At 35.7% G+C, this 26565-nt stretch overlaps 1 protein-coding gene across 7 annotated transcripts in view; it reads right to left on the bottom strand.

Moving 5' to 3' along the window:
• Positions 1–26512, bottom strand: part of PARN (poly(A)-specific ribonuclease) — a 71820-nt gene extending 45308 nt beyond the window's left edge. For 2 of the 7 annotated variants that reach the window (XM_084536382.1, XM_084536383.1), the window contains exons 1-19: positions 26411–26512; positions 26086–26202; positions 25209–25288; positions 22941–23008; positions 22769–22850; positions 20860–20920; positions 19931–20096; positions 19261–19326; positions 18461–18499; positions 16715–16757; positions 15916–15996; positions 14024–14080; positions 12910–12987; positions 11892–11935; positions 11413–11455; positions 9587–9662; positions 7503–7613; positions 7346–7415; positions 1397–1452 (exon numbers count right to left, since the gene is read on the bottom strand). In XM_084536382.1, coding sequence (XP_084392508.1) covers positions 1397–1452; positions 7346–7415; positions 7503–7613; positions 9587–9662; positions 11413–11455; positions 11892–11935; positions 12910–12987; positions 14024–14080; positions 15916–15996; positions 16715–16757; positions 18461–18499; positions 19261–19326; positions 19931–20096; positions 20860–20920; positions 22769–22850; positions 22941–23008; positions 25209–25288; positions 26086–26202; positions 26411–26429 — 1357 coding nt within the window. In that variant the 5' untranslated portion in view covers positions 26430–26512. Of the gene's footprint in view, positions 1–1396; positions 1453–7345; positions 7416–7502; positions 7614–9586; positions 9663–11412; positions 11456–11891; positions 11936–12909; positions 12988–14023; positions 14081–15915; positions 15997–16714; positions 16758–18460; positions 18500–19260; positions 19327–19930; positions 20097–20859; positions 20921–22768; positions 22851–22940; positions 23009–24083; positions 24216–25208; positions 25289–26085; positions 26203–26410 lie in introns of those variants that run through there. The other 5 variants (XM_084536379.1, XM_084536385.1, XM_084536381.1 and 2 more) reach the window with 5 other exon arrangements.
• Between the last annotated feature and the right edge of the window lie 53 nt (positions 26513–26565).

Raw genomic sequence — 26565 nt, 5'->3', positions numbered from 1 at the left:
ACGAATTACAGGTTTTCATGAGCACCTCACCATCTGACTGGATGGAAGCAGAAGCAGCTAAAGAAAATAATCACTTCATGAGCACAAGTGAAGTCTTGTTGATTTAATCTACTACTTCAAAAAACAAAAAAGGGCACAACAAGAAACTCCTCATAAGCCTCCAGTATTATCTTACTCTTAAAATTCACTTTGAATCCTTTGTTTAAAGCTCCATCCCTTCTAACTACCAAAGTGAGAAATATTTGAATCACATTCTACTTTATTTGGTGGAAACTTCAATCTTTTTAAGGAAGTTTTTAAAGCGCAGTAACAAAATAAGATCATGAAAGTCACTTTCATATATTCAGTACCATTTGACCTAGCATGTGTTACTGAACTCCAATCTTTCTGGAAAAAACTGCACAAACTGGCTATAATACTACAGAATAAATGAACTGACAAACACAACAATATTTGTAACAGTCACCTAGTTTACTGCACTTTTTTAAACAAACAAACTAAACTAAGTATACCTACCTCAGAAGTGTAGCCTTATTCTTTGTGTGGCTTTACTTCTCCACAAAAACACAACCTACAAGCAACAAATGACCAGCTAGCTTCCCCAACCTACAGTAGTGTTGAAATCTCAGAGTGGAAATAAACTTTCTAAAGTAGTCAAAGTGCCACCTTACATATACTTTCCTCTCTGAAGCTTAGAAAGTATCCCTGGTTCAGACTTTGCTGAAGCAAGCCCTAACAGATTGATGCAGATGCTTTCAGATAAAAGAGACAGACTTTCAGAGACAGACTCTTTGGCAACTCTTCTTGGCAAAGCATCAAAACAATCCTGCAATTTGACTAGCAAGTGGCAGTAAAATCTTCACAGCTTAGCAGCTTGGTCTTCTCTCAATAACCCAAAGTACACTACACTATCCTTCCACTCAGTGCTGAACAACTGAAGAAAGAAGTGTGTAACATAATTAAATAACCATTCCAATAGATCTGCAGAGCCACTGATTAGTGATCTAAACACCTACTAAAAGTATGTATGAAAGTTACATACATGCCTTTACAGCAGGCATTTTCCTCTCTAGCATTTACTTCCATCTTTCTAGAATTGCTTTTTTTTTTTTTTTAATACTATTAAGCTAGTATTTAACAAAGGGTCATCCTTCATTCTAAGCTTTTCAATGCATGATGTGGCAAATGTCTTCCCATAGAAATGCTACTCATCTGGAAGCACTATAAGCACTATTGAAGACATTCACGCATCTCTAAGACATATTACAGAAGTAGTAAGTTAAGCCTTCACCTAGTAAAAGACTTGATTGATTGGCCTGCAGGGCTTTACTTTTCTTTAAGTCACAGCATCAGTGGTAACATTCATCCACAGTTCACAATGAAATAAGCTACTTACAGTCTGGTCCTTCCAAATTCAGATATGGAATGTCCATTACTCTCATAAGAAATAGCCTGAAGCAAAACAGAGAAGCACCATTAGCAAATTTATGCCTAAAGACCTTTTAATAAGCTGTCCTTTCTATCATTTATTTCAATGTTGCTTTTTCAAGGTAGCTAGAAGTGGGCTTTAACATCCTAAACTTAACCTAACATCTTAAGCTATAATAAGACAAAGAGACCCTACAAATAAGTCTAATCCACTATTTAACAATCCAGATTCAAGAAATTATTTGACATCTTGCCAGTAATTTTACTTATTCAAAAAAGAAGTCTAAAAAGCTGCAAGCCCATTGACTGTTACTGCTGAAAGCTATTAAAATAATGAGGAAATGAACAAATGAGAGAAGTAGCTCTGTGCAGTAAATTCCAGGTTCATGGCAGACAGGGTGAAAGCTCTCATTACAAACACACATATTCTTTCCTGTGTTCTGAGCATTGCATCATGCTTTAGACAGAATTGATCTCAAAACCCTAAAACTGCAAAACCCAACATGACTCTATAGTGGAGATCAACCAGGTTACTCTTTTTGCCCTTTAACGTGTAATTAAATGGTTTCAAACAACGCTTATGAAATGCTTTCCATATAAGCTCATATTCAGTTCATACAATATTTTCCTCCAAAACAAGAATTAAAAGTAGTCTTAAATCCTGTTATAGGCATAGATGCTACAGTACTGTTACAAAATATTTGCAATGCTTTACATTCACTGGGAAGCTAAAATAAATGTTTTCTATCATGGCTTCGAAAAGCTTTAAAAATGTTTACCAGATTAATTACAGTATTAAAGTAAATAAAAATCTCATGTAAATAGATAATAATAACAATGTATTAAGCACGTAGACTGATCTGTAATTCCCTTGAGTCCTTGTATCTTACTATATTCACTATTAGTGTTTATGATTTTGAACATAATGTTCTTACAGTTACTCGTATCACTGAAGTCTCCAGGAATGCAGTTTGTAACTTGTCTTTACTATAAATACTTAGGCAAAAAATACTGGGGGGAAACAGATTTTGTGATTGGTGTAGATGTGAGCGAGAGGGTCTTCAGAGAGCTGGCAGCAGTTATGGTGCACACTGTCCTATCTAATTTCTCTTCCTAAGCCTCAGGGCAAATATGACATAATGTGTATTGTGCCCCTGAGCACTGAGGAACCCCAAAGCACTTTTTAACATCAATAGACATTAGAAACATTCAGATCAACTAACTTTAGAAATTTTAGCAATGCTAACATTCCACTGAGTGATTGAGACAGTTTACAAAGGAGTCAGAGTTTCTTCGTAGGTTTAGCCTTAGCCCCACTTGTACAACTTTGGCTTCATTATAGCCACTTGTCTAAAGGGGACAGGAATGACATCTTGAGAACCAGGCAAGCTTCAGAACAGATTCCATAAGGAACCAAAAAAAGCCATTACTCTGATATCTCCTTAACAACTCCTAGAGATCCAGAGTAATATTGACAGGACACACAGTGCTATTGCTCCCAAACAAAAAGCCACCCACCCAGACAAAAAATGGACAGGAGGCTTTGCTCATATCATGGTTGTCTCCGAGCTGTAAAGATACACCTTACAAGAATAAATTAAAGGAAGAGGGAATACAAAGAGGCAGTGTGGGACAACTTGACAACTGGGTGAATTTTACTAAAATTCAACAAAAACTTCTAGCAAAAATTCTTGGTAAGCTACCCTCACCCAGGTTTTATGATGTTTAGGAAAGCAATACAAGGCCCAACAGCAAAAACAGATTTATGCCAAAAATGCGTATGCCAGAGACTAAGATCAGTTTTTCATTCCCTGCATCAGTCCTACATTTATCTATTTAGTCAAAGAACTTCTCTAAACTGCATTTACACACGTACAAACACATACACACACACTCCCTGAAGAAGTGGTGTAAACACTGATTTTAAGTGCATTTCAAGTATGTTACAGCAGCAACGACATCTTGTAGCACTAATTTATATCATATGGATCATGTGCACAGAGCTGCAGCATAATCTGTAATCATTTATCCATGATTATGGCTGCAAGATTCCTCATCTGCAAAAAATTTAAAGTAATAAGGTTGTTCTGTATGACAACACAAAATCTATATTAAGTTAGCTAGGTTCTTGAAGTTGTAGCTATGGCATTGGTTTTCATTACATTAAGCTGTAATTATTTAAATATAGTAATCAAGCTAAGAAAAAAGTTAATTCCTAATCTGTTTAGAGGTTACAACCAGATCACATGGTCAGAGATCTATTTCTCAATGTACAACATCATCTTAGGAACTCTGATGTGTTTTAAGTCAGCTACTTGAAAGCTGATTGCTTCTGCAGCAATTCAAGTAAAAGAAGGAGAGAAAGGCTACAAGCAGGACATTTCACAGCAAGGCATAAGTAGTCTCAAGTAGTCAACATCTTTCCTCTGCACTGAGCTAGGATAAAAGTTTTCACAGCTGTTTCATGAACTCTGTAGAGAAACCAATGCAGCTAAATAAAGGCTTTTTTTTTTTTTTTTTTTTTTAAACCCAGATGGGTTTACCAGTCCTGCTAGCACTGCCACACGTGGCTGAAAGCACATCAACTGTTTACTTGTACACTGTGTTTGAAAAGCTACTGGTCAGGTGGCAGAAGAGCACACTGACATTCTTTTGCAATTCTTCTGAGAAGAAAATTAAATTCATATAAAAGCAGAGAGAAATTAACTGATTTGCAGTACACGCTGGAGAATCTGACTCCCACAAATACAGCACAAAACCAAGCTATTTGCACATACTTCAGATTTTGGTTACTGATATCCCTGTGTATGAAAAATATATTTCTAAGACAATTTCTACCTCTATAGATTATCATGCTATCCAGCTCAGTAAAACACGGTGTTTTCATTTGTTTCCACCTCCAGCTACATCAAAAGGAAAAGAATACATACAAATAACCTAGAGAGATCTGAATTATAGCTCTCAATTCCCATCACTTGTTGACGGGAAGCAGAGAATAATTGGTTTGTTTGTTTGGTTTCCCTTTCTCTTTGCTTCCCCATGACCTTTGTTTCCCCCCTCTCACCCTCCCCCTTTTTATTTTCACTTTAATTACATTATCCCTATCTCAACCCATGAGCCTTTTTCTTTCCATCAAACTTTCTTCTCCCCTCCTCTTCTTTAGAGGAGGGTGAACAAGAGAATGGTTGTGGTGGAAATTTAGCTGCTCAACAGGACAGAACCACCACACATGATGAAACACCTGAACTATACAAATAATAGCTTAGATATTAAAATACAAAGTCTTATCATTTCAACTCTTAAATTCATCAAGATTGGAAGTAGGTGACTTACAAAGACTGCGTATATAAAACGAAGCATAAAGATTACAGAAATGCATGTCTTTCTGGAATTCCTGGCTTATGAGTTGTTTACCATATAGCTTACTCCATTATATCTACAAAGAACACAACAACCCTAAAGGAAAGTTTGGTTTTAATTAGTTCTGCTCTTACAAGAAGCTGAAACTAAAGATTTTACCTACATTCATCATTAACCCACATGAAAATTAACCTATATGCTGCTGGACACCGCTCTTGAACAGCGAGCCAAGAATTTCTATTATTGTAGTGACATAATTAAAGAGGTCAAGCTAACAAACAAACAAAAAAAAGGTATTACCTTCCCTTTGTTAAGGGATGTTTGTAATAAATAAATAAATAAATAAAATCAAAGCTCAATTTTTCAGTTTTCAATTTACTCCCACTGTTCACATTAGTGAAAAGTCTATCTGAATAGAAAACATTTCCAAAATCCTATCAGTCACACCAATCATTTAAAAATTTCATGTTTGAACTGTTTAAATATTAACTTGAAGAATTCAGATACGTTGAAATTAAGACTTTATACGCAACCCAAAGAATCATAAAGAAGTGGTCTGGTTTAAAGAACATTTTTCAAAGCTTTATCTTGATAGTTCAAATGGAGAACATAGCTTCTAAATAATACAACTACTCTGTTCACCTTCTTTAGGAAAAGCTTTTGTGACACATAAACTTTCATTAATTTAGCTTACTGTTTGCATGTTGCAGTTTGTATTTTGCTTGAAGAACATGACTACAGCACAAAGAAAAAGGTTTCCTTGTTCTGACTGTTGCCCACGGGATCAGGTAGAACTTCTGGAGGAAGGAGGAAGATAGTTTTTTTTCTCCCCAAGAAGAAGATAAGATGCTCAGCTAGGGAATGTTGCTAGACCACAAACTAGAGAAAAGTAGGAGTAGCAGAAAGCTACCTGGTAGCCCCAAGCACACCTGCAAGAAAGCCCCATAAGCAACATACTTACTGGGGACTTTAAGATAACTCTGTAAATTGCATAAGCCCTTGATGCTTCTTAAAGATGCTAAAGAGACCAAGTGCTGTAAATAGATATCTGGTCTGCAAGGACATACTGCACAGAGCAGATGACTTGGTCATTTAGATATCCAACAGATCTGGCTTCTGGTGTGTACTTTTATCTTAAAAAAAAAAAAAAAAAAAAAAGTCACCTTATTCTGGTTTGTTATTTTGCATTATAGCAATTAAAAAAAAAAGCTTTAAAAAATGCAAGCCTTGGCCTACTCATTGTAAGGAAAAGGCGATATAGTCTCACCTCCAAGCTCTGAGGTAAGGTAACAAATGTTAGTCAGAATACAGCAAAATCAAAGTAAGCTCATGTGAAAGTAAAGTATGGCAAGTCTTCCAAGTTTCCTTGATTCAAAAAAATATAAATAGCCTTTCAGAAACAAGAAGCTACAAGCTCTGAATAATGACAGAATAGATGAATATCCTTTTTGTAAACTATAATTTTCAGCTTTTGCTTAAGAAAAAAAACTAAAGCTGTTCTTCTCCCTGTAATTTTTTGGGAACTTTCCCTTTTGTTAGTTAGGCAGTGTTAACTCTGAAGCCAAAACAGACCAATTTACAATCTATGGTAGGCTTCCTCTAAAAACTTTGAAATGCCGTTGTCGGAGGAATGCCACATTTAAAGCAGCCAATTTAAATTACTTGAAAAACTTAAACTAAACCTATTGTTGTGACAATTTTAGAAGCCTCAGATTTTACTTGCTACAGATATCCATTTCTAGGAAGAACTGAAAAAGCATATTGGTTAATGACTAAAAAAATAACTTCTGCAAATGGCATCTACTAGCTGGCATGCGTGTGCTTGTCTGTGTTGGTGTTACAGAAAGCAACTCTGTGACAAGTCTTATCTTAAAATGAAATTATGCTGACCAATTTTATCACAACCTTTACATTCAAATCAAGTGGTTATTGTATCAAAAACCATCCATAAAGACTCCTAAGATTTCTCAAGTCTTGTATACAATTCATGCAAGTACTAGCATGAACATCTAATTCAAAAATACTGAACAAAGCATCATCCAATAAAATTACTAATTATATGTACTTACTATGCCTTTAAAAAATCCATTACCTGATAATACAATAGCTTTGTGTTATTTCGGATATTTTTTCCACATTGTTTAACCATACTTAGTGTTAACAAATCAGCAGTCCCAGAGAGTGTCCTACAACAAAGAATACTTGACCAGTTTCTCCTCCACTAATCCCAAAGATTACTCTAAAAATAATTTTCTAAATTATAATTGTATTCTCAACAATGGCATGGACAAAACCATTAAAGCAACCTAGGTACAATTCTCTTTTAAGTTTGCTTTTACAGGCTAGCGGAAAGTAAACCATTCTCTTCCAAAGAAAAGGTATTTCCTGTACAAATTCTGGCCTCTTTGCAGCATTACTAGTGTGAAGAAGAAAGTCAATCAAAAAACTGAAGTGTAAAGAAACATGAAGTTAGCCATTATGCCAGAGTTACATATTCTAAGACTAGTGTTATATTTCCATGTTTTAGCATTCTTTTTTTAATACAGCAACTACTTACTTGTTAAAAAAGGGTTCTATGAGTTTTGATCTAGCAGACACGTGATTTTTTGGAGGACTGAGGAACGAACCTGATAAAAAAAAAGAAGAAAATCAGTGTGTAATGAGTAGCTATAGATACCACTCAGGAAAAGGTTTGAAAAAGATTAGGTAGATACCTAGGAAATTAGCCATGGAGATGAAGCACAGTCCAGTAATGTAAGCATCATATCCCGCTTCATGAAGCTGTTCAGAAGAGGTATCATAACTTGGAAATCCTTCTGCACTTTCTGAGAAGAAAAAGTACTTTGTGAACAAATGTCACATGAGTTAAATGTAGCTGTGTATGTTTACCCCCCGTATTTATTATGTCAGACAGTATCATTTGTACTAAGTTTTATGATTTTCAGAAGCTCTGAACCAAGCACAGCTCTTTTTTTTTTTTTTTTAAGAATAGGTTCCTGGGATAAAAACCTCTTCCTATTAAAAAGCTATTAATCTCCTCTTTCACAGGCCTACTTAGCTACAACAGAATATTAATACTAATACAATGACAGATTTCCCCTCGCACCTCATTTTCTTATGATTGTTTTGTATTTAAGAGAACAGTCACTCAGGCTGATTGAAAACTAACACTAACCCCTTTGCTAGCTAACTAGTTGAACTATGGCCAGATTTTTTAAACTATCTAAATGATTAAGATGCAACTAAGTGACTAAAGGTTATCTTATAGATGAACATCTGTGGTGTTTCTGTGGTCTTGAAAAGTATTTCTCGAATCATCCCTGAAGGCCGAAACCTCAATATGCACCTGTCTGAAGAGAAGCATCCAAGAGTGCCTAAGTCTCACTACCAGAGATGCGTGTGCATATCACTTCTTTAGTTAAAATTTTCCCTCTCCCAACATAAAAGTCATTTCACCTTGGTAGCTAGCTTATCAGCCTCTAGAAAGATGTTTCCTTTTCCTCTAGAAGTTATACTGAGGATAGGAATGGAAGAATGCTTTAACTGTTTAAAAAGCCTGAATTGTGACCTTTACATTAAGGTACAGACTGATGAGCAAACTCTGTAATTTCATCTAATTTATTATATTCTATCAGCATGAAAAGCTAAAACAAGAGTGAAACATACATACATGTATGACTTAAAACAGTAATACAGGAATACTATCATAACTTATATAATTTAAATAAGTAGATATACTTGTCTTATAAGATGTCTTTTTAAAAAGAAACTGGAATCCAAATTTGATAAATGAGCAAGAAAACACCAGGCATTTTTCAGATGAGCCCTTGTAACTGAGTTAACCTATAGGAACATATTTTGCTCAAGATAAGAAATTTCAAAAAAAAAAAAAAAAAAAAAAAAGGTAAAATAATAACTCTACATAACATGAGCAAAAAAAGAATACTTGACAGCTGCCAAATTATGTTACATCCTCAGGAGAAGCTACAGGGGACGCAACACTAGAAGGTCTGCATGCAATTACTGTACGCTCCATGTGCATGGTACATGTACTTCTTCGGTCTAGGCATAAGGGACTTGTGGTCTTTGTCCAAGATTGTAGAAGTAAAAATTGGTCATACATCTTATTCTCTCTCCTGTTACTACAGCTTAACTGCATCTGCTGTGCACATTCAGCAATATAAAAAATATCATTCATCTTGATTTTGACTTTCCCTCCCAACAAACTCTACTGTTCTGTATTTCCCTCTTTCTAAACCAGCAGCTCAAGAGAAATTCCAGAACCTTGAGATAAACTTGTCCTTTGATAACATCTCCTTTCTTTCACCTCAAAGCAAAGAAAGCTCTAAAGGAACTTAGCTAATTTCTAGAACACACAAAAATAGTTGCTACTTGCAAATTTTCTTGGCTTTCTTTGTTCAAGTGCCTATCAGAGTACTCTGGCTTCAATCTGAAGGACTATAACAAACAAATTAAACAGCTTGAAAGAGTTTCAAGTTACTCACCAAAAATCAAGCTAAAGAACAAATGCCATCATTAGAAGATGACAGAACTGCTGCTGTTCACTGAAATACTCCCATTCTTCTATTATCTGAAATAAAGTGCAAGGATTCCTACCGACTTCCACTGCTAGTTCTAAAAGTAACTTTATTTATTTTTTAAGGTCCTTTTCAACAAAATACTAAATATTAGTAGGGAAACCCACATTTCAGGTAAACAATGAAAATAATGAAGACATTCTCTTTCCTCTGCTAGAGGAAAATATCTCCAAAAGAAGACTGTTTTGATATATCCTTACCAACTTTAGGAGGACTGAATGGAACTTCTTTTAAACGTTTTTCCAGTTCTGCAAGGGACGTATTATTAATGATCTCCTGCAAGAAAGGACAGCATTAACTTCCAGTGCCAAGCACATTTTCTCCGAAAACTGAAATCAAGTAGGATAAAATGAGTATTTACTGCTGCCACCTTGTGTCCTCTAAGGATTTATACACAGCCTCATTTCAAATTAAAACACCAGAGAAGTCTGCCAAGACAAGTTTTAAAAAGTTAACTTGCCTAGCCTACAACATACTCTCTCTGAGTTACAAGCATTTATTAATGCTCTTCAGAATTCCTGAGGTCAAATTATGCCAAAATACTATTTCTGTTTGAATCTGTCACCATGCAGGGCATGCGTGGTAAGGGAAGGCAGCACAAAGAACAAGGTAAAATACCCTAAATATCGATCATAATGTTTGAATGCATTCAAGGTGAGTATCAAGGTGTGCTTGCCAACTGGAAATTCTTGAACATTTGTATGTGTAAATACTGCTCATTTTTAAGTAGTTCAAAGACAGGGAAAGAAGTTTTACAATCAGAAAGCTCATTTCATCAAATCCTACTTCTGCTCAGCCAAGATGCAATACTGAATATAATTTATGCACATACAATGTAATTAAGAAATATCCAGATTATTAAGTTTATTTAAACCAAACTTAATTCACATTATTGAATAATCAAATATTCTTTGTCAACCAGTACAATGGAAAAACCATGCAGAATCAACAGCAACAGAAAACAAAAAATATCACACAAAATATTTCTTAAGCAGAATTGGCTGAAATTTGAGGATCAAGTTTTGCTTTGGTTCTAAATCGAGACAGCTGTTTACAGTTACAATCAAGTCTCTGGTCTGAAAAGGTATGAAGAATTCCGCAGCAAACTCAACTCATGCATTGCATTGGCATCCCAAAGTGCCATTTGGCAACAGTTGCCTAAAACCTGAGCATCTACTGTAAAAACTAAAAATATCAACATAACTGTACTAAACATAAAATTTGTGCTGGATTATTACTTTTCAGAATACAAAAGCCTTATTATTACTACAGTAGTATTCAAGACAAACTTGAAAATATCTAAGTAGATCTTAATGAGATTTTCTGTTATGCAATATTCTTAAGTAAGAAAAGTATGCAGAAAGAGATGCTGCTACATCAGCACTTTTTTTTTTTTTTTTTTTTTTTTTAAATATTTAATTCAATAGCTATACAGGAGAACACAAGAATATGCTTGTCTATGTCAATACATCTTCCCTGGAAAAATAAAACTCATACTGAAAAAAGTTTTAAGAGAAACCTGTAATTTTTTTTTCTCCTGCTGACTACCCACAGGACGTAGTAGAACCTAATGATGTTCCAGGGCCATTTTCTAGACAAATCTGAGTCAGATTCACAGTATTTTGAAGCTTTTCATTTACAAGCAGCTTTTGTGTCTTATCTGTTCCTGAGTAACACTTTCCCTACCCTGAATAAGTATGCAGTTTTGTGCTAATTTACAATACAAATACATATCTAATCACATTTTTAATTAGCCAAAGCTGTACATTTTGGAATTCAGAGCTGCTGTTATGTTAAAACTGCAACAAATACATATCACTTGTATGAATGTAAAAGCCTGTATTCCAAAATTTTCAGAAGTTTCAATCAGGGGTCAAGGATTTTTTTTATTTATTTGCTTTTAAACACAAAAAGGAGCATTGCAGAAAAAAACTGTTAGACATTTATCTCAACGAAAATATTTCTTTCAATATACATAATGCAAATTTGTATCTTCAAATCATTCTATAATACTACATTAATTTACCTTAAAAGGTTGTGTACTTGCCATCAGTTTTGTATCCAATAGCCTAGAAACAAAGTAAGAGTTAAGTATATTGAAACACAATAATGTCATTTTCACCAAATCCTCAAAAATGTTTTGGCTAATTAGCTGGGAATCAGCAGTTTCACCCTACTGTAACATTACTCTCTGGTCCTGGAGCAGTCAAAACATTACTTGTCTTTGTCCATTAACTAAGTAGAAAGAGATGCAATCAGTAGCAAATCTTGTTCCAAATGTAGTGCAGACTCAAAATGCCAATCATCGTGCCGAAAACGAGGGGGTAGCCAAAAACATCTTTTGCCAATGAATAGACTACCACTACTCTTGTGAAAGAGATGTTGTGAAACACTTAAAACTGTATTTAACTTGTTCAAAATTTTACTTCTAGTCACAGTGCTACAACAAACAGTATCAGCTTGATAAAACAATATCGAAGTTACAAGTTTGAACTAAGATCTTACCGGGGAAAGACACATGATGTTACTTCTTTGAACTCACTTAGGTCCTAAATTAACAGTAACAAGAAAGTAAAATTATTTCTGGTTTGTTCATGATTCAAGGAAGAAGCATTCTATCACCTCCAATACCCTATCCTATCATATATCCTAGGCTACCTCTAATTCCAGCTGCAACAACAGTTTTACTTAAACGTCTGAAAGGATGTTCCCGGTGTTTAATGTGTCCCTGGAAGATAAGCCATCACTCCAGGTGGACTGATGACTTCTATGAGTTTTGTTCTCCCAAGATTCAAAAGTGCAGGCATAACTGATGACTGCTTCTGTTCAACACCATGTGAACATGTCCCAGACTGCTTTCACCCACCAATCAAGTCTTTCCCATAACATCTACAAGCCCTTGAAGATCATAAGTAATAAAACTACCATGTAGCCATTCCCTCCAATGAAACATTTGGCTTCTTCTGACACCATCCTCAGTGCCAACGCATTACTTAGCCTGACTTAATTGTAAGACTATTGCACCCATGAATTGTCAGACTGCCCTGGGGCAGTCACGAATGCATGCTCCCTCCAATTATTCAAGCATTCCAGCCCTTTAACCTAATGGATATCATCATAAATTTCTGTTATGAGATTCCCTATCATTCTATTAATTTTACTATATTTTAAAGACATTTTCCAACTTTATAACTACAAGCAGAAAAAATAACATAATATACAAGTTCCAGTCCGGTCTCCTAACAAATTTATGTTACATTTATCTGCCCTTATGCAAGCAGATTTTGAAGGGCTAACAGACATGTGCAGAAGACACAATTCACTTCCAACATTTAACCCAAACGTTTTAAAAAAGTAAAGAATTCAGCTAAACTTTCTACATTAAGATTTAAGAAAATAAGGCAGTAGCCCTGAAGCCACAAGTGTTCTTTTTAAAATACTTGAAAAAACTCTATTGTTCTCAGATTAAACACATGTATTAATGCATTTATGTCATCATCTGAACACTGAGAAGATCACTTACATCAGGAAGAGGACAATAGAACTGGTGTATAGTATGCATAACATCAAGCAGCATGTTGTGCCCAATAACAAGCTTGCCCTGTGAAAAGTAAGTTAAATGTTAGTCACACTTCTAGCCATGGACAAAGCAAGGGCAGTATGTGAAAAGCACCTATCACAGATGCTAGCTGAGAGCAGCTGGGAACAAACAGAAATCAAACCTCACAACTTGCTCTCCACCTGCCCCACAGACTCCTCCATTCTCTGTGGGCTGCTACTCCTCTCTTTCCTCTACTCCCAACCACTTATTCACAGCCTTCGGCAGCAGCTTGAAATGATGAGAAGTAGAAAATAACACTAAGAAAGCTTCTCACAACTTTAATGTATTAAAGATTAAAGTAGTATGTCAGTCTGCTAACTTTTAATTTACAGCTTGTACAACAAATCACAATATATTCTTTATGGTTGTAATTAATATATGACAGTTATTAAGGGTGTGACATGGCTTCTCACAGTGCGGAAACGTTCATGCCAGATGCTTTACAAGTTCCTTCTTGAAAAAGTGCAAGGGTTTTTTTTAACGTTAACTCTGCTTCATTTGACATGACAACTTTTTCTGCTTCCATGCATTCTTCCTTAGCTAAAGAAAACAATATGCACACACATCTGTTACCTCAAAAGCAGGCTGTCTCAACTACTTGAAAATAAATCAGGCTGAAAGGTACACATGTCAAACTATAGCCCACTTAAACTACGTAAGTAGAAAAGACACGGATGACCTTCTCTGATTAAGCATTTAACTGCGGGAAAAATAAACAATCTTTTTGGAACATAGGAAAAACCTGAAAGCTTAGTTACCTAAGAGAATCTTGTTTAAAAAAAAAAAAAAAAAAAAAAAACTGCCATTGACTCTTACAGGTAATGAGGTCATACACGTCAATCAGTTTATGAGCTTACTTAATCTAACATACTAACCTATTGTAAGCCATGTAACACTGTCAACTAGAAAAAAAGAAAATACCAAAAAGAGAAACAACTTTAACATGCATTCCACCTTATCTTGCAAAATATAACAACAAAATAAGCCTTTGTTGGAATTATTTTTCTAAAGGTACATTAAAAATCACATTACTCACAGAATTTGCAATAGCATGAACAACTCTGGAAAATCCTACTGCATCATTCAGTTCTTCCTATAAGCAAAGATTCTGGCGTTAGTGAAATATAAATACAAATACTGTCAAAATAGTACCTGTAAACAGGCACACTGAAAATTTTAATCCCTGTTTGACTCAAATGTTTTCTCATATATAAGCAAGAGCAGACCACAACGGAAATGTTAATGTTTGGAAAATACATGAGGCCAAAGCCAGATGCTGGTGAGAATTCCAGTTATAATAAAGCTTTGGTTCACTGCAAGGTTGGACAAGTTGCAAGCTACTGCTGTAGGTTGACTCTAGCCAGCAGCCAAGTACCCATGCTACCTTTTGCTCACTCGCCTCTCCCAGGGACTGGGGAGAAATTAATATTAATAATAATTAAAAAAAAAAAAAAAAAGTAAAAGGAAGGGTAAAAGACAAGTGGATCAAGATTACAACAGGTTAATAAGAAAAGCAAAAGCTCCATACACAAGCAAAGCAAAAAGAGGAATTCATTGACTACTTCCCATCAGCAGGTAGATGTCTAGTTACTTCCTGGGAAGCATGGCCTCAGTATGCTTGCTTAATGGCTGCTTGGGAAAACAAACACCATAACCACAAACATCCCCCCTTCCTTCCTCCTTTCCCACAGCACCACATATGCTGCTACGAGGAAAGTAAGCTTCATCTAAACCGGACCCAGTAAAGTTATACCCGATTTGTTGTCTATACAGTATTTTCAGTAGTGCTCACCAGTTATTAGACTGTAAACAGCTCAAAAAGATACTAAAACTGTTATGCATCTTCGGTTTCACTTCATTCTTCAGCTTAGTTTCACTTAAAGCACTTTTCCCCCAATAGGTTCTTCTTTTTCAAGTATTTTCTCAAGTAATTTCTGCCTTGCATTATTTGTCTTTGCTCAACCGTAAGTGAAATTCAACAAAGCATTCACTGTTATTTTAGTTCAGCTCTTAATGCCAATAGTCAGACTGATTAATACACCTAAAAAAGCTGCTTCAGAAAAGTCTACTGCAGTAATAAGTTGTTCCTAACATTCCTTCAGCAAGAAGAGATGCCACTTTAGATAAGGTCTCTATTAGATAGCTCCTTCCCTCTTAAGAGGGATTCTGCATGCAAACATTATTCACGCCATGCAAGTTGATTTTATCTTGAAACGGATATGCACAAATGACAAGACATCAATGGAATACAAGTGATCAACCATAGCCACAATTTCAGTCTTAAGACTCCCAAAAACTTGCTTCAGACTTGGTATCAAGTCCCATAAATAAAGCTGAGAGTGACTGAATACCACTTATGACTTGCAGTCAACTTGTTACTATAGTAGTTGTGTGCAGCATGTTTCTATTAAGAAAAATCAGATTACATTAATTGTACAACTAAAAGCAAGCAAGTTTTTTTTTTTTTTTTTTTTTTTTTTTTTAAACAGTGTACTACATCAAGGTCAGATTGCAAATCAAAATAACATGAACACTTGCTCCAGAATTTTTGCAAGACTTTTTGTAAGGACTGTTGTTGTAGAGCACTAACAAATGCAATTCATCTGTTTCCTATGTCCAGACCTTGCTTTTCTGACAGAGAAGATTCACATAAGGAGGAATCCAGTGCTCCACAATATAGGTTAAGTATTCTACAATTACTTACTCTTTAAAACTTTGTAGAGTATCTTGCAATTCTTTTTGCTATACTGCAAAGCAAAAGATATCTGAGTAGAATTTGGAGAATCAGTTTCAAACAGCTACAGCCAAGCAAAAGGGAAATATGACCAAACCCTATCACATGCAATTTTATACAGCTGATTGAACTCATAGATTCTCCCCCTCTCTTTCATTCAAACTAAAGAAATGGAACTTAATGCAAATATTTACCTGTTCCTTTGCTTGTTTCTGCTGTTCTCTTCTTTTTCGTTCTTCATCATCTACCTTGCTAATAACAATATATCTCTCTTTCTAAAATCAGAAAAGTATCATTTGAGGAATGAGCCTAAGAAGTTCATAGTTACAACCATTGCAAGTTTTTTTAAATTAAATTGTAAAGAAAATTAAGTCATATCTCAGCAGCAGTAGCTTGGCAACATGACTGTTTCCACTTTAAGCACCACCTTATCATCCACACCCAAAAGTCTAATTTAGAAAGCTGTATTATATATACCCACTAAACCTAACGTTTACTAAATTCACTTTTTACTTTTTAGAAAGGTTATCAGAAGGTTATCTATTTTTAGAAAGGTTTTCATTATAGCTAACAGTTTTCAAATATTTTTGAAACAGAGATTTGATCTGTGAAGGGAGGATTCAGTATGCAATGACACTATTGTTCTCATAAGATCAAGAGTCACTTTTCACCCATATACATACTCTTCACCAACACTAAATATCACAAACACTGCATTTTAAAGTACCCTTTGGTGTCCCTCTTTAAATTTTTAAGTAATAAACATATACTTGTGTGGCTTAATATAATTCATATATAATTCATATTTAAAGACTAGAAACTAGTTAATCATATTTTATTTAAGATGTTCCACATTTTGCATAACAAAGCTCAAGTTGGATGTAGAAATCAGGACTTTTGGTCAGACCTAGAGATCTGGAATGTTAGTAAAATTGAGAAGTACAATTTCCTTTCAACAGGAAAAATGTTACAGGCAGTAACTTGCCTAGTTACCTTATCTGACTCCAGAGTTTCAACATGGATACCTTTTGGATACCTACATATCAGAACACATGAAAAAGTACATGTAAGAAGTTATAAAACGAAAACACTTGTTGGAAAGCTCTCATTTATCTGCAGCCACAAGCCAGCTTCTTTAGTGGCAGCATGCCATTACCATGTCATTTATTTTAGTATTTATAAACCACTCTGAGTTTCCTGCTAATAGTAAGCTCTAGTAGTAAATATTAATATAAATTTGGTTAGCTCTGCTAACCACTGCACTGCAACCACATTTAATTACCAAAGTGCTGCCACAGAACACCCAACAACTAGCAAGGCCAGAGAATATCACGCCTTGTTTTTAAGGCATCTTCTTCATCTTCTGATCTTTCCATCATAAAAAAATAACCACAATTATATAACCCACACAGAACCAGAATGTTACCTTCATCCTCTGGCTACTACTAAATCTAGTATTAGAGAAACTGTAGTATTAGAACTACCAAACAGTCCTTAGAGGACACATACTAAAGTACTATTGTGTCCTCTTCACCATGATTTCCTACACAATTTTCAACCTAGGATTCACTTCCAAGCTGTTTCATGTCATAAACCTTGGATGCATCAGAACATTTCCACAACAGAGCTCTTGAAAAGAGAAAGTGACCTGTGAAGAGCTCAGGACTGCATCACTCCCTTCAAGAGAGAAGGGCAATCAATAACCTCATTGTTTTCTGTTTTAATTATCTCCAAGCTAACTTCACAACTTCACTTTCTCTCACCAATATCCCCACACAGCATACAAAGCTGAAAATTAAAAAAAGAAGTTTGTGAACACACTTTTCTATACATTGCAAGAAGATGCAAGAATAAACATCAGACAAGCATAACACCACGTCCTACTGGAAGCTACAGATATTTTATCAATATATTCAAAAACAGAGTAAAATTCTTGAAAACACCTCTGTTCTCAAGTTAGTTCTCAAGTTCACTTATTGAGATTCCATTTTATAAAGAGCAGCTTTATTTCATCCAGTTCCAGTACAAGTAACAGTGCCAGATACTGTTTACAACACTGAAATAACTTAATGTACAAAAAAAAAATTTCCATTATTTTCTACCTTTTACTAGTGTAGTTGGAGCAAAATCTCATCTCTAAAGCCCTACTCAAACAGCCTTACAGTTTCTTGTAATATAAGAAATTATATATATATATTATATAATTAGGATATATATATGATATATATTATATAATTAGGATATATAATTAGGCAAAGATATAGGATAAAGGAAGTCAGAAGAGGGGAACTGCCATTAGAACTAGGATTTTTTAAGGTCAAAAATGGTTATACTTGGCATCTAACAGAAAAATTAGACGTTCATATGAGCAATATAGAAGTTTTTCCAAGTAAAGCCCACAACATACCTAAGCACATGCACTTTCATTTTCACGAAAAACCTGTCAAATTGCTTTTATTACATAACTCTAGGCTTCTGCACTTTGCTGTTCTATTCACAGGTTTTAGACAAGAATGATAAAATATTAAGCTTTAAAATATTCAAATGAATCATCACAAACCAGTTTAATGCAATTTATCTTTAGAATACCACAAAAATCTTATTTTAAAGGAAAAAAAGAACTAAATTAATCACCTCTGAGATTAAATAGATCAGCTTTTACCCCCCTCCACCCCCCCCCTTTTTTTTTAATCGTTAATACTGAAATTACAGAGTAAGACAGAATTATCAGTAACTTACTTCCAGCTCAAGGTCTGATAAATTAATTTCCTCTGAAATCTAAAACCAAAAGATAATTATGTTACTAAGTCTTATTTTACATTTGTGTTTCAAAGTAATAATGTTCAAATAAAGCCTGCTTTAGTTCCTCTGTAGAAATATTTTTAAGTTAAGAGTGTAATTCGCTTATACCAAGACCTGTAGGCCAGTTGCCAAGTTGTGAAGGCATTTGGAACATTTTGTACAGCTATTCATGTATCTTCTCACAAGCAAACATTCTGCACTCATGATTACTGAATATAGATGCAGCAATGTAACCTTACTCCAGTTTCAAAATGCTCTAGTATCTGAGTTTGGATAACCTTTTTTTTTTCCCCTGAGATAATAATTGTACATCTGGATTCCAAAGCTAAATAGGCTAGTAAGTAAGTTTGGGAAGGAGATCCACTAGAAACAGTTTTAAAACATGGTGTCAACAATGAACAAAACAATTAATAGCTCAATAGATTTGAGGAAGTTGTTTGTAAAACGCATCTCCAATGCTTATAGAGCACTACAGCAACTACAAGAGTAGGCTTATGTATGCGAGACACTTCTTAGCTATACTTACATATGTTGACACTGCAGGCAGAAGTTACGGCTCATAAAGCAGAGTTTGACAATCATATAGATTACCAGGCTTTCTCAACATTCAGAGATAAGTCAAGCGTAGTTTTTGTTACAGTTAGCCCAGGTCAGGTTATCTTTCTTCTTCCCTGTAACTCCCCTAATTCAATATAGCCAAAAAAAATCATTTTTAGAAGACAAATTCAGAAACTGACCCTGTACATGGCTCCAGTTCCAAACTTTCATTTTCTTCATTCTTTAACAATTCTTCTATCTGTTCCCTGGAAAAAAAAAAAAAAAAAAAAAAAAACAACAGATTAAATAGATGATTTGCCCCTATAGCTATTGTTTTCTTTTTGCTGAGATGTTTACAGCTCTCCCCAAAAGAAAACACTTAAACATAAAAAAACATTCAATTTACAAACATGTCACTATGTTTATGTTATGTCAACATGTTTATGTTTTAGTTTCAACAACATCGAAGAAAGCATTAAACTGTCACTTTAGTGGGGGGATGTCTTGTTTTTCACCTAAGACCATTAAGTGTTGCTAGGCAGATACAGATTTAGTAGAAGTATTAGCTAAGTGTTTCTTCCCCTAACTCTGTTCCGTTTTACAAAGGAGGAGATTGCCATCAGATAAAAAACACCCAAACCAAAATTCTACACCTCTTTATGTTGAAGGCCAACTAAAGGGTTTGGGTTTCTTTTGCTAAACAAAAGAAACTTATAATGGATTTCTCTCTGTATTTTCTAATTTGTCTTTCCTTTCACAGAATATTTTATCATAAACAGTAGGAAACTAAATATTTTAAGAGTTATGGTTTATTGTAATATCACCATATGCATAATAAAGTTTCATTTTATATTAGAAAATTTTACTTACACTACTTTCTCAATGAATTTTTTCTGATCTTCAGGAATTGTGACAGGACATTTTGTGGTATTGGGAGAAATATAGGAGAGAGATCCTGCACCATTGGCCTGAGAACGTTTTTCATCATACTGTTCCCTTAGCTGTCTTTCTTCTTCCTGATTTAAATACGGAATTCCTAAAAAAAAAAAAAAAAAAAAAAAAAGACGATTAAAAACTCATAATAATTACAACTAGGTTAAGGATGTAGATTTAGGAAAGAGTTATTACTAACCAAGAATCTGCCAATGTTACCCCCCTGAAAGCTCAAAACACATTCTGCTCTTTCAGTCACCCGTTCTAGATCCCATTCTCTATTTATGGGTATAAAAGCTTTCTTCAACCACATGTGAGATTAGCTGGTACTGTTGGATTCTTAAGATCTGTATGCCTCATCCACACAAAGCATAAGCCTGAGAACCCACAGAGCTGTAGATCATGATCACAGGAACACTTGGCACTTCTCTTCCTTGATATTTGCAATGCTTTGATGATAAACTGCAGTAGCACCTATTACAAAGCACTGATACCTTTTCTAAAAATGTTACTTAAAAGGCCTTACAATTGTTCCATTACCCTGTAATGTAATTTATTACTCATCTATTTATGTTTAGTCAGCAAAGAAAAATAACCTACTAAGCACTTATTTAAATAGGAATTCTATTCAGTTGAACTCAATATAATTAATTTTTGAAAAGGGAGTAACTATCAGCATAATTATAGAACCAGATATGAATAATTTGGAATTATACCCAGAATTTAATAATTTAGAATTACTGTTACAGAACTCACTCTGTGATAAGAGAATACTGTGAACAGCTGCCTTTTTTTCTTTTTGCGTAAAATGAAGAAATTAATAAAATGAATAAATTTTGCAGATACAGAAAGAAAAAAAAACTCACCGTTGCGAAAAACTTTATTAAAATCAAATCCTTGGTTTGCTAAAAAATCTATACTTGAACTCTGTAACAAAAGAAAATAACTTTACAATTGGCAAGAGTATCAATGGCTTACAAAGATCAACTATTTTTAAGTTACTTAAGTTTTTAAGAAATTATAGTAAGTTCTGGATCATGAGCAACTAAGTTTGTGAACCTAAAGAAGCCAAAGCAAATTTAAACTGTGTTACTTTTGTTATGCACTTTCAGCTTCTATAGGGTATCTCAAAATCAGCTGTGTCTCCCAAAGCTATTCTGACACATGGGTCAACCTTAAACAATTTAGGGTTTCAATGCTATATATGCGCACAAGATACATCAACAACAAAAAAGCCAGTGAAAACACTAGTTTCAACTTTACTTATTGTGTGAATTTTCATTGGCTTTGTTTTCTGAATCAAGACAACCAAGTTCAAAACTGGACAACTTTTTAAGGCAATGACTCAAAGAATACATACTGAAGTTTTAGCAATGAGAAGCCTGGTTTCTCTACTGCCCGAGATACTATCCGATAGAGTCCTACCATAGACAGTCCAAAATTTCTTCTTGCACTGTTCAGTGTCATTAAATCTAGAGCAGTTATCCACAGTTTCATTTTAAATAACTGGTTAAGGAGCACTTATGCTCTTTTATTAAAGTCTAAAAATCAAAACAAACATCCAGGGGATACACAGAAGATCACACAGGAATTAACCTGTCCAAGCACAAAACTTAGCCAAATGAAGGAGGAAAACACAGTACAGAGAAACACAGTACAGATACAATGAAAACAAACAAAAAGGAATGAAATTACTAGCAGTGAGTCTCAAATCCCAGAAAAAAAAAAAATCCATCTAAGATAAGCAGTATGTTTGGCTTTTACAGTAATAACACTGCATAATAATACATAATACATAGAGAATTAAATGGCATTGTTATTGCTAACTGAATAAGGAGACTTTGTTTAGCTCTTTTTTTGTTTGAACAGAAAAGTTGTAGTAGAAGACAACCTCATTTCTCCAAATCAAAATGAACTAAGAGACCATACTTCTTTGTCTAGCCATTCAGGCCAAAAAGGTAACAACCCAATAAACTTAATCCAAGCACAGAGCTCACTAAAGGCTTTTTAGGTATCTATCTTTTATTACAATTTTCCTCACAAAATACATACATCACCATCTCCTAGGGAAAAACAGATGTAATAAACAAAAAGCTCTGTTGCTGCAGCAAGTTGGAGTAGAAAGTTTCAGTAATTCAGCTAAATGCAACATTTAAGGAGACCATATTCTAGATTTTCCTTTCGTTTCCTCAAATACTGATCTCAAACTGTAATTTCTGCATTAGTTTATGATTTATTTTTTACTTACAAAGTAAGAATAGGTACACTAAAGGGATAAAGACGAAAAACCGAATTACATAGAAAAAGAGTGAAAAATATGGTTCAGTAGAAAAAATCTGAAACCAGGAAAATGCTGGCAATAGTTTGGAAAGCAATGAAAACGAGATAAGCAATTGAGAATAAAGAATAAAAAAGGAAAGAGCAAGGAAACAGGAAGTCAGACAAGGGGAAAAAAATAGAATCATCTTGCCAGGTTTGAAACACTGTCTCCAATTCCAGAAACAATAGGGAATACAATGTAACATGTAATGAGACTTAAGTGAAGTCACAGGTATTCCCTTGAAGCTCATTTGGGAGGATTTTTCTTAACTGATGCTTTTATTTCTTCTTTAAGAATACAACACCAAACACAGAAACTTATCTGTCTTTAAAACTGTCAAAAGAACCAACCACTTCTCCCTCTACAATGATTTAGTATTTTCAGGAAAATCTCTCCTTAGAAGCCTCCTGCAGGTATATCTTACCCAAGAAAATTCAGATCATTTTTCTACTAACCTGACAGACAAACTTGACATCTGGTGAACTTCTGTTAAAGGGTTTTGGAAAAATATAGAAATTAAATGACTTCATTATATACCTGTGAAAAAGATGAGTTGCATGTCAATACATCTTATCTATATTTATAAATTTCTCAACGAGCAAAGCAAGGAATAAGAAAATTACATACTTCTCTTCAGTGTGGTCATATTTAAAAGTGCAAAGGCCAAACTGAAAGAGCAAAAAATCCATGGAATGCTGGAAAGGAAAGGAAAACTTTGCATGAGAATAAAAGCTGTACACATTTAAAAATAACTGGGGTGCACCCAGAGTAGGTATTTCTCTTCATTTCAAATTTAAACAGATCTGGATCTTCATAACCAACATTTGCTCTGTTGGTAATTTTGAAGTAAATTCATCAGATCTTAACTAGTTTTCAATCCCATTTACCTAGGGATCATCACACTACTGCCTAAAGATGACTTGTAGAATGCATTTTTATTCCCTAAACACACAAGAACTAATGGAAATCCTGTATTTCTCTACCTGTTGCTCACACACAAGAATAAGATGGTGTACCAAAAGCAGCTGTCAGTTCACCTTCTTACATTCACTTACACTCCAAGTAGTGTGTCAAGAGGCTATGAGGGATGCTGGCTGCATATTGTTTTCAAATATGTACGATAATACTTTTAATATCCTTCTAATACATGTGGCTAACAGTGATAGAAGTATGAGACAGATACTTATCATCCTGTCCTCTATTTCACAAGTGTTGAATCAGTATTGGAAATGTTTTGAACACTGCTGTAGGTGTATAGGAAAATAAACAAGCATCCTGGTTGCACTGTCTCATTCTTCCTAAGGGCCAAATAGCCCTTTTAAACACAATGAACACATAGAATTATTCAATTCAGTCATGGGGGGGGATTGGGCAGTCACAGGATATACAACACTAATCTTCTAATCTCTGAGCATAAAGATCAAAAATATCAATAATCATGTTAATTCACTGGCTGGCAAAAGAGAAATTTTAAGAAGATTATAACAAAATTTCAGGTTAGGCTCAGATACACCAGACTGTTTGTGCCTGCAGAGCCTAAATCATCAGCTACCCTGAAGCTCTGAAAGTCTTGAGTGGCTCTAGCACATTTTGGGCTTCCAGCCCATGGCAACTCTTGCAGGTACATAAACAGTAGCCAGAAGCTCTGTTACAACAAGCAAACTAGGAGCCCCATTTACATTAACTATCTGCCTGGTCTCCAAACTGGGAGGAGCCACAGAAGTCTTTGAATTATTTGATCCAAAATTATGCATAAAGAACCCCAGGTACCTGCATAATGATGCTCACGCATGTTCACCTTTTGGACTTTGTCTGCCTTTACAAACACATGCCAGAGGGAAGGCTGGTAGACTGCAGATCTCCTGTGGTCTTAACATAGCTTTTCCTGTCTCCAAGTTGTCTCTAAAATATTATACGTAAGAACGTACCATTGCATAAAAAACAATAAATAAATAAACTAACATTAAGTTCACCTGGCCTTTCTCATATGGAGCCAGAGGAATAGCAGGTGGCATCCACTAGCTTACTGGATGCTCTTCAGAAACCAGTCTCCATTAGTGTCTTCTTCTGGGTCACTTTTTGTCTTTTTTTGTTTGTTTTCAAGCTATAGCCTCTTCCTTAGTTTTTGCCATTTGTTGTTCTAGTTTCTCAATGGCTACCCCTAATAGAGAGGAACAATAGGAACACTAACCAGCAGTTCCCTCATGCTGCAATGCCTCTTAACAAAATAATAGTAAGCAGTGTTTATTGACTCCCTGCAGCTCAAGAAACAGCATGTGCTAAAACACTTAGCACTCCTCTTTTCTGATCCCTCTCCTATAGGGGGTAGGGGGAAGAGGAAAGGAAAAACAACCGATAACATCACAGTTTTGACCATTAGATGCTCACACGCTACATGTTATCTCCCATGATCATTTGGCTGTTTTTCAAGACTCTTTTGACTTCTTTTAGCACCTCTTCTCTCCCCTCTCCTCCCATCCTGCTCCTGCAGAGAGGCAGACGTGGTGACAACTTGCATTTCAGTTTGCTTAGCAACAGTTCCTGCTTCAGGGGAGGTAGTTCAGGAAGGACCTTTGTCCTGATGTAGTTTCTCTGTCACTGAATTTCTCTTACCTAGTCCCATTTCAAACTGATTAACACCCTCAACATCCTTTGATAGCAGGCGCTACATATCCACTATCTCTTATACAAAGAATCATGCCCCTTCGTTCTGACCACAACTCCCACCAGTTTTATGCAACACTCCCTAATTCTTGTGTTAGCAAGAACAATGAAACAAGCAATCCTTATCTGCTCTACTTAACTTAATTGTACAGACCTCTATCATTGTCTCCATTCTGAACTAAGTAACTTTTTTCCAGCATTTTCATTTTAGTCATGGTAAAAAAACTTTACCTTTTTAAGTTTCTGATACCTTTCTTCTGGAGTGTCAAAGCCATTGGTTAATGCACTAACAGAAGGCCCATCGCTGATCCCTGAAAAAGCAGAATGTATTTGGCTTTGGGTAAGCTTTTCAAAATTAGCCACAACTAAGCAATGTCACAACTGGTAAGTTAAAAAAAAATGTTTTTGCTTAAAATACATGTTAAGAGTATTTTAGTTAAGAACAAGTTTCCACTGTGTAAAAACATACATCTTCAACAGAGAAGATACCCAATGTAATAGTACTGTTCTAGCAGTAAAGCCTTGCTGCAGAAGTCTGGTTCCTATCCAACGAGATACTAACATGAAAACATCTTCTACCAGTAACATAACATTGATGTTACAACACAATGGAGGATCAAAGTCAAACTACAAAATGTTTAGAGTGCAGAGTAGAGATTCATTGAATGACTTGGCCACCTTAAGCAATACAAAATACTAACTGTATTTCCATAATCACCACAGCTACTGAAACCATTTTAAAATCATATTTACTTCTCATGGTTGCCTAAAGACTACATCCCAAAGCTAAAACTGGTCTCTTACTGGTCTCTTTCCCTGTCCAAAGGCTTGCAGGATCTCCCTTATTTATCCCAACCTCTTGTTTTCATGAGGCACAAAAATCTCTACTTATTTCCTGAGGTTTATTTGACAGCGGCAGCTGAGAATCAATTAACGTGGTCAAAAATTACTGTGGGGAGAGAGTAGAACTGTGGGCATGACACGTTCCTTTTCTTGACCAAAACCATGCTATGATACATAGAATAAATGTTTTTTTCGCTTTCCAGTAGCCTTTGCTTCAGCTACTTCAAGCCAACACTTGGATATACCACACAGCAAACTCACGCACCTGGCACTGCACAGATACTGCCAGAACACGCGACTGTACCTGAAAACTCCCCATCAATGGCCAGGAAGTCCGCTTCTTCGATGGCTTCACAGACTTTGCTCAGGTTATCCTTAAAATCTGCGGGAAAAAGTCAAATCACGCCTGAGCCGCCCGCGGCCCACGTCCGCCCGCCGCCCCTCAGGGCTGGCCCTGCGGGGCGAGGGGCGGCGCGGGGCCGCCCCCTGCCGAGAGCCTGAGGCCAAAGGAAGGGGAACTGGGAAGCCGGGACAACAGGGGAGCCCTCAACCGCGAGGTCCGAGACAAGCAGGGACTGCCGCTCACTCACTGCTTCTGATCACCTCCATCCCTCGCCCGCACTAGCCCGCCTGGCCAGGCCCGGCCCGGCACCAGCCGCAACCGCCGCCGCCGCCGAGCGCTTCCGGAGAGCGGCCCGCCCCGCCTGGCCCACCCCTCAGGAGGCGGGCGGCCGACGCCATCTTC

The sequence above is a fragment of the Aythya ferina genome (assembly GCF_964211825.1).
Source record: "Aythya ferina genome assembly, chromosome: 15".
NCBI lineage: Eukaryota > Metazoa > Chordata > Aves > Anseriformes > Anatidae > Aythya > Aythya ferina.
Note: the sequence above shows the minus strand (reverse complement) of the source record. Positions and strands in the feature narration are given on the sequence as shown.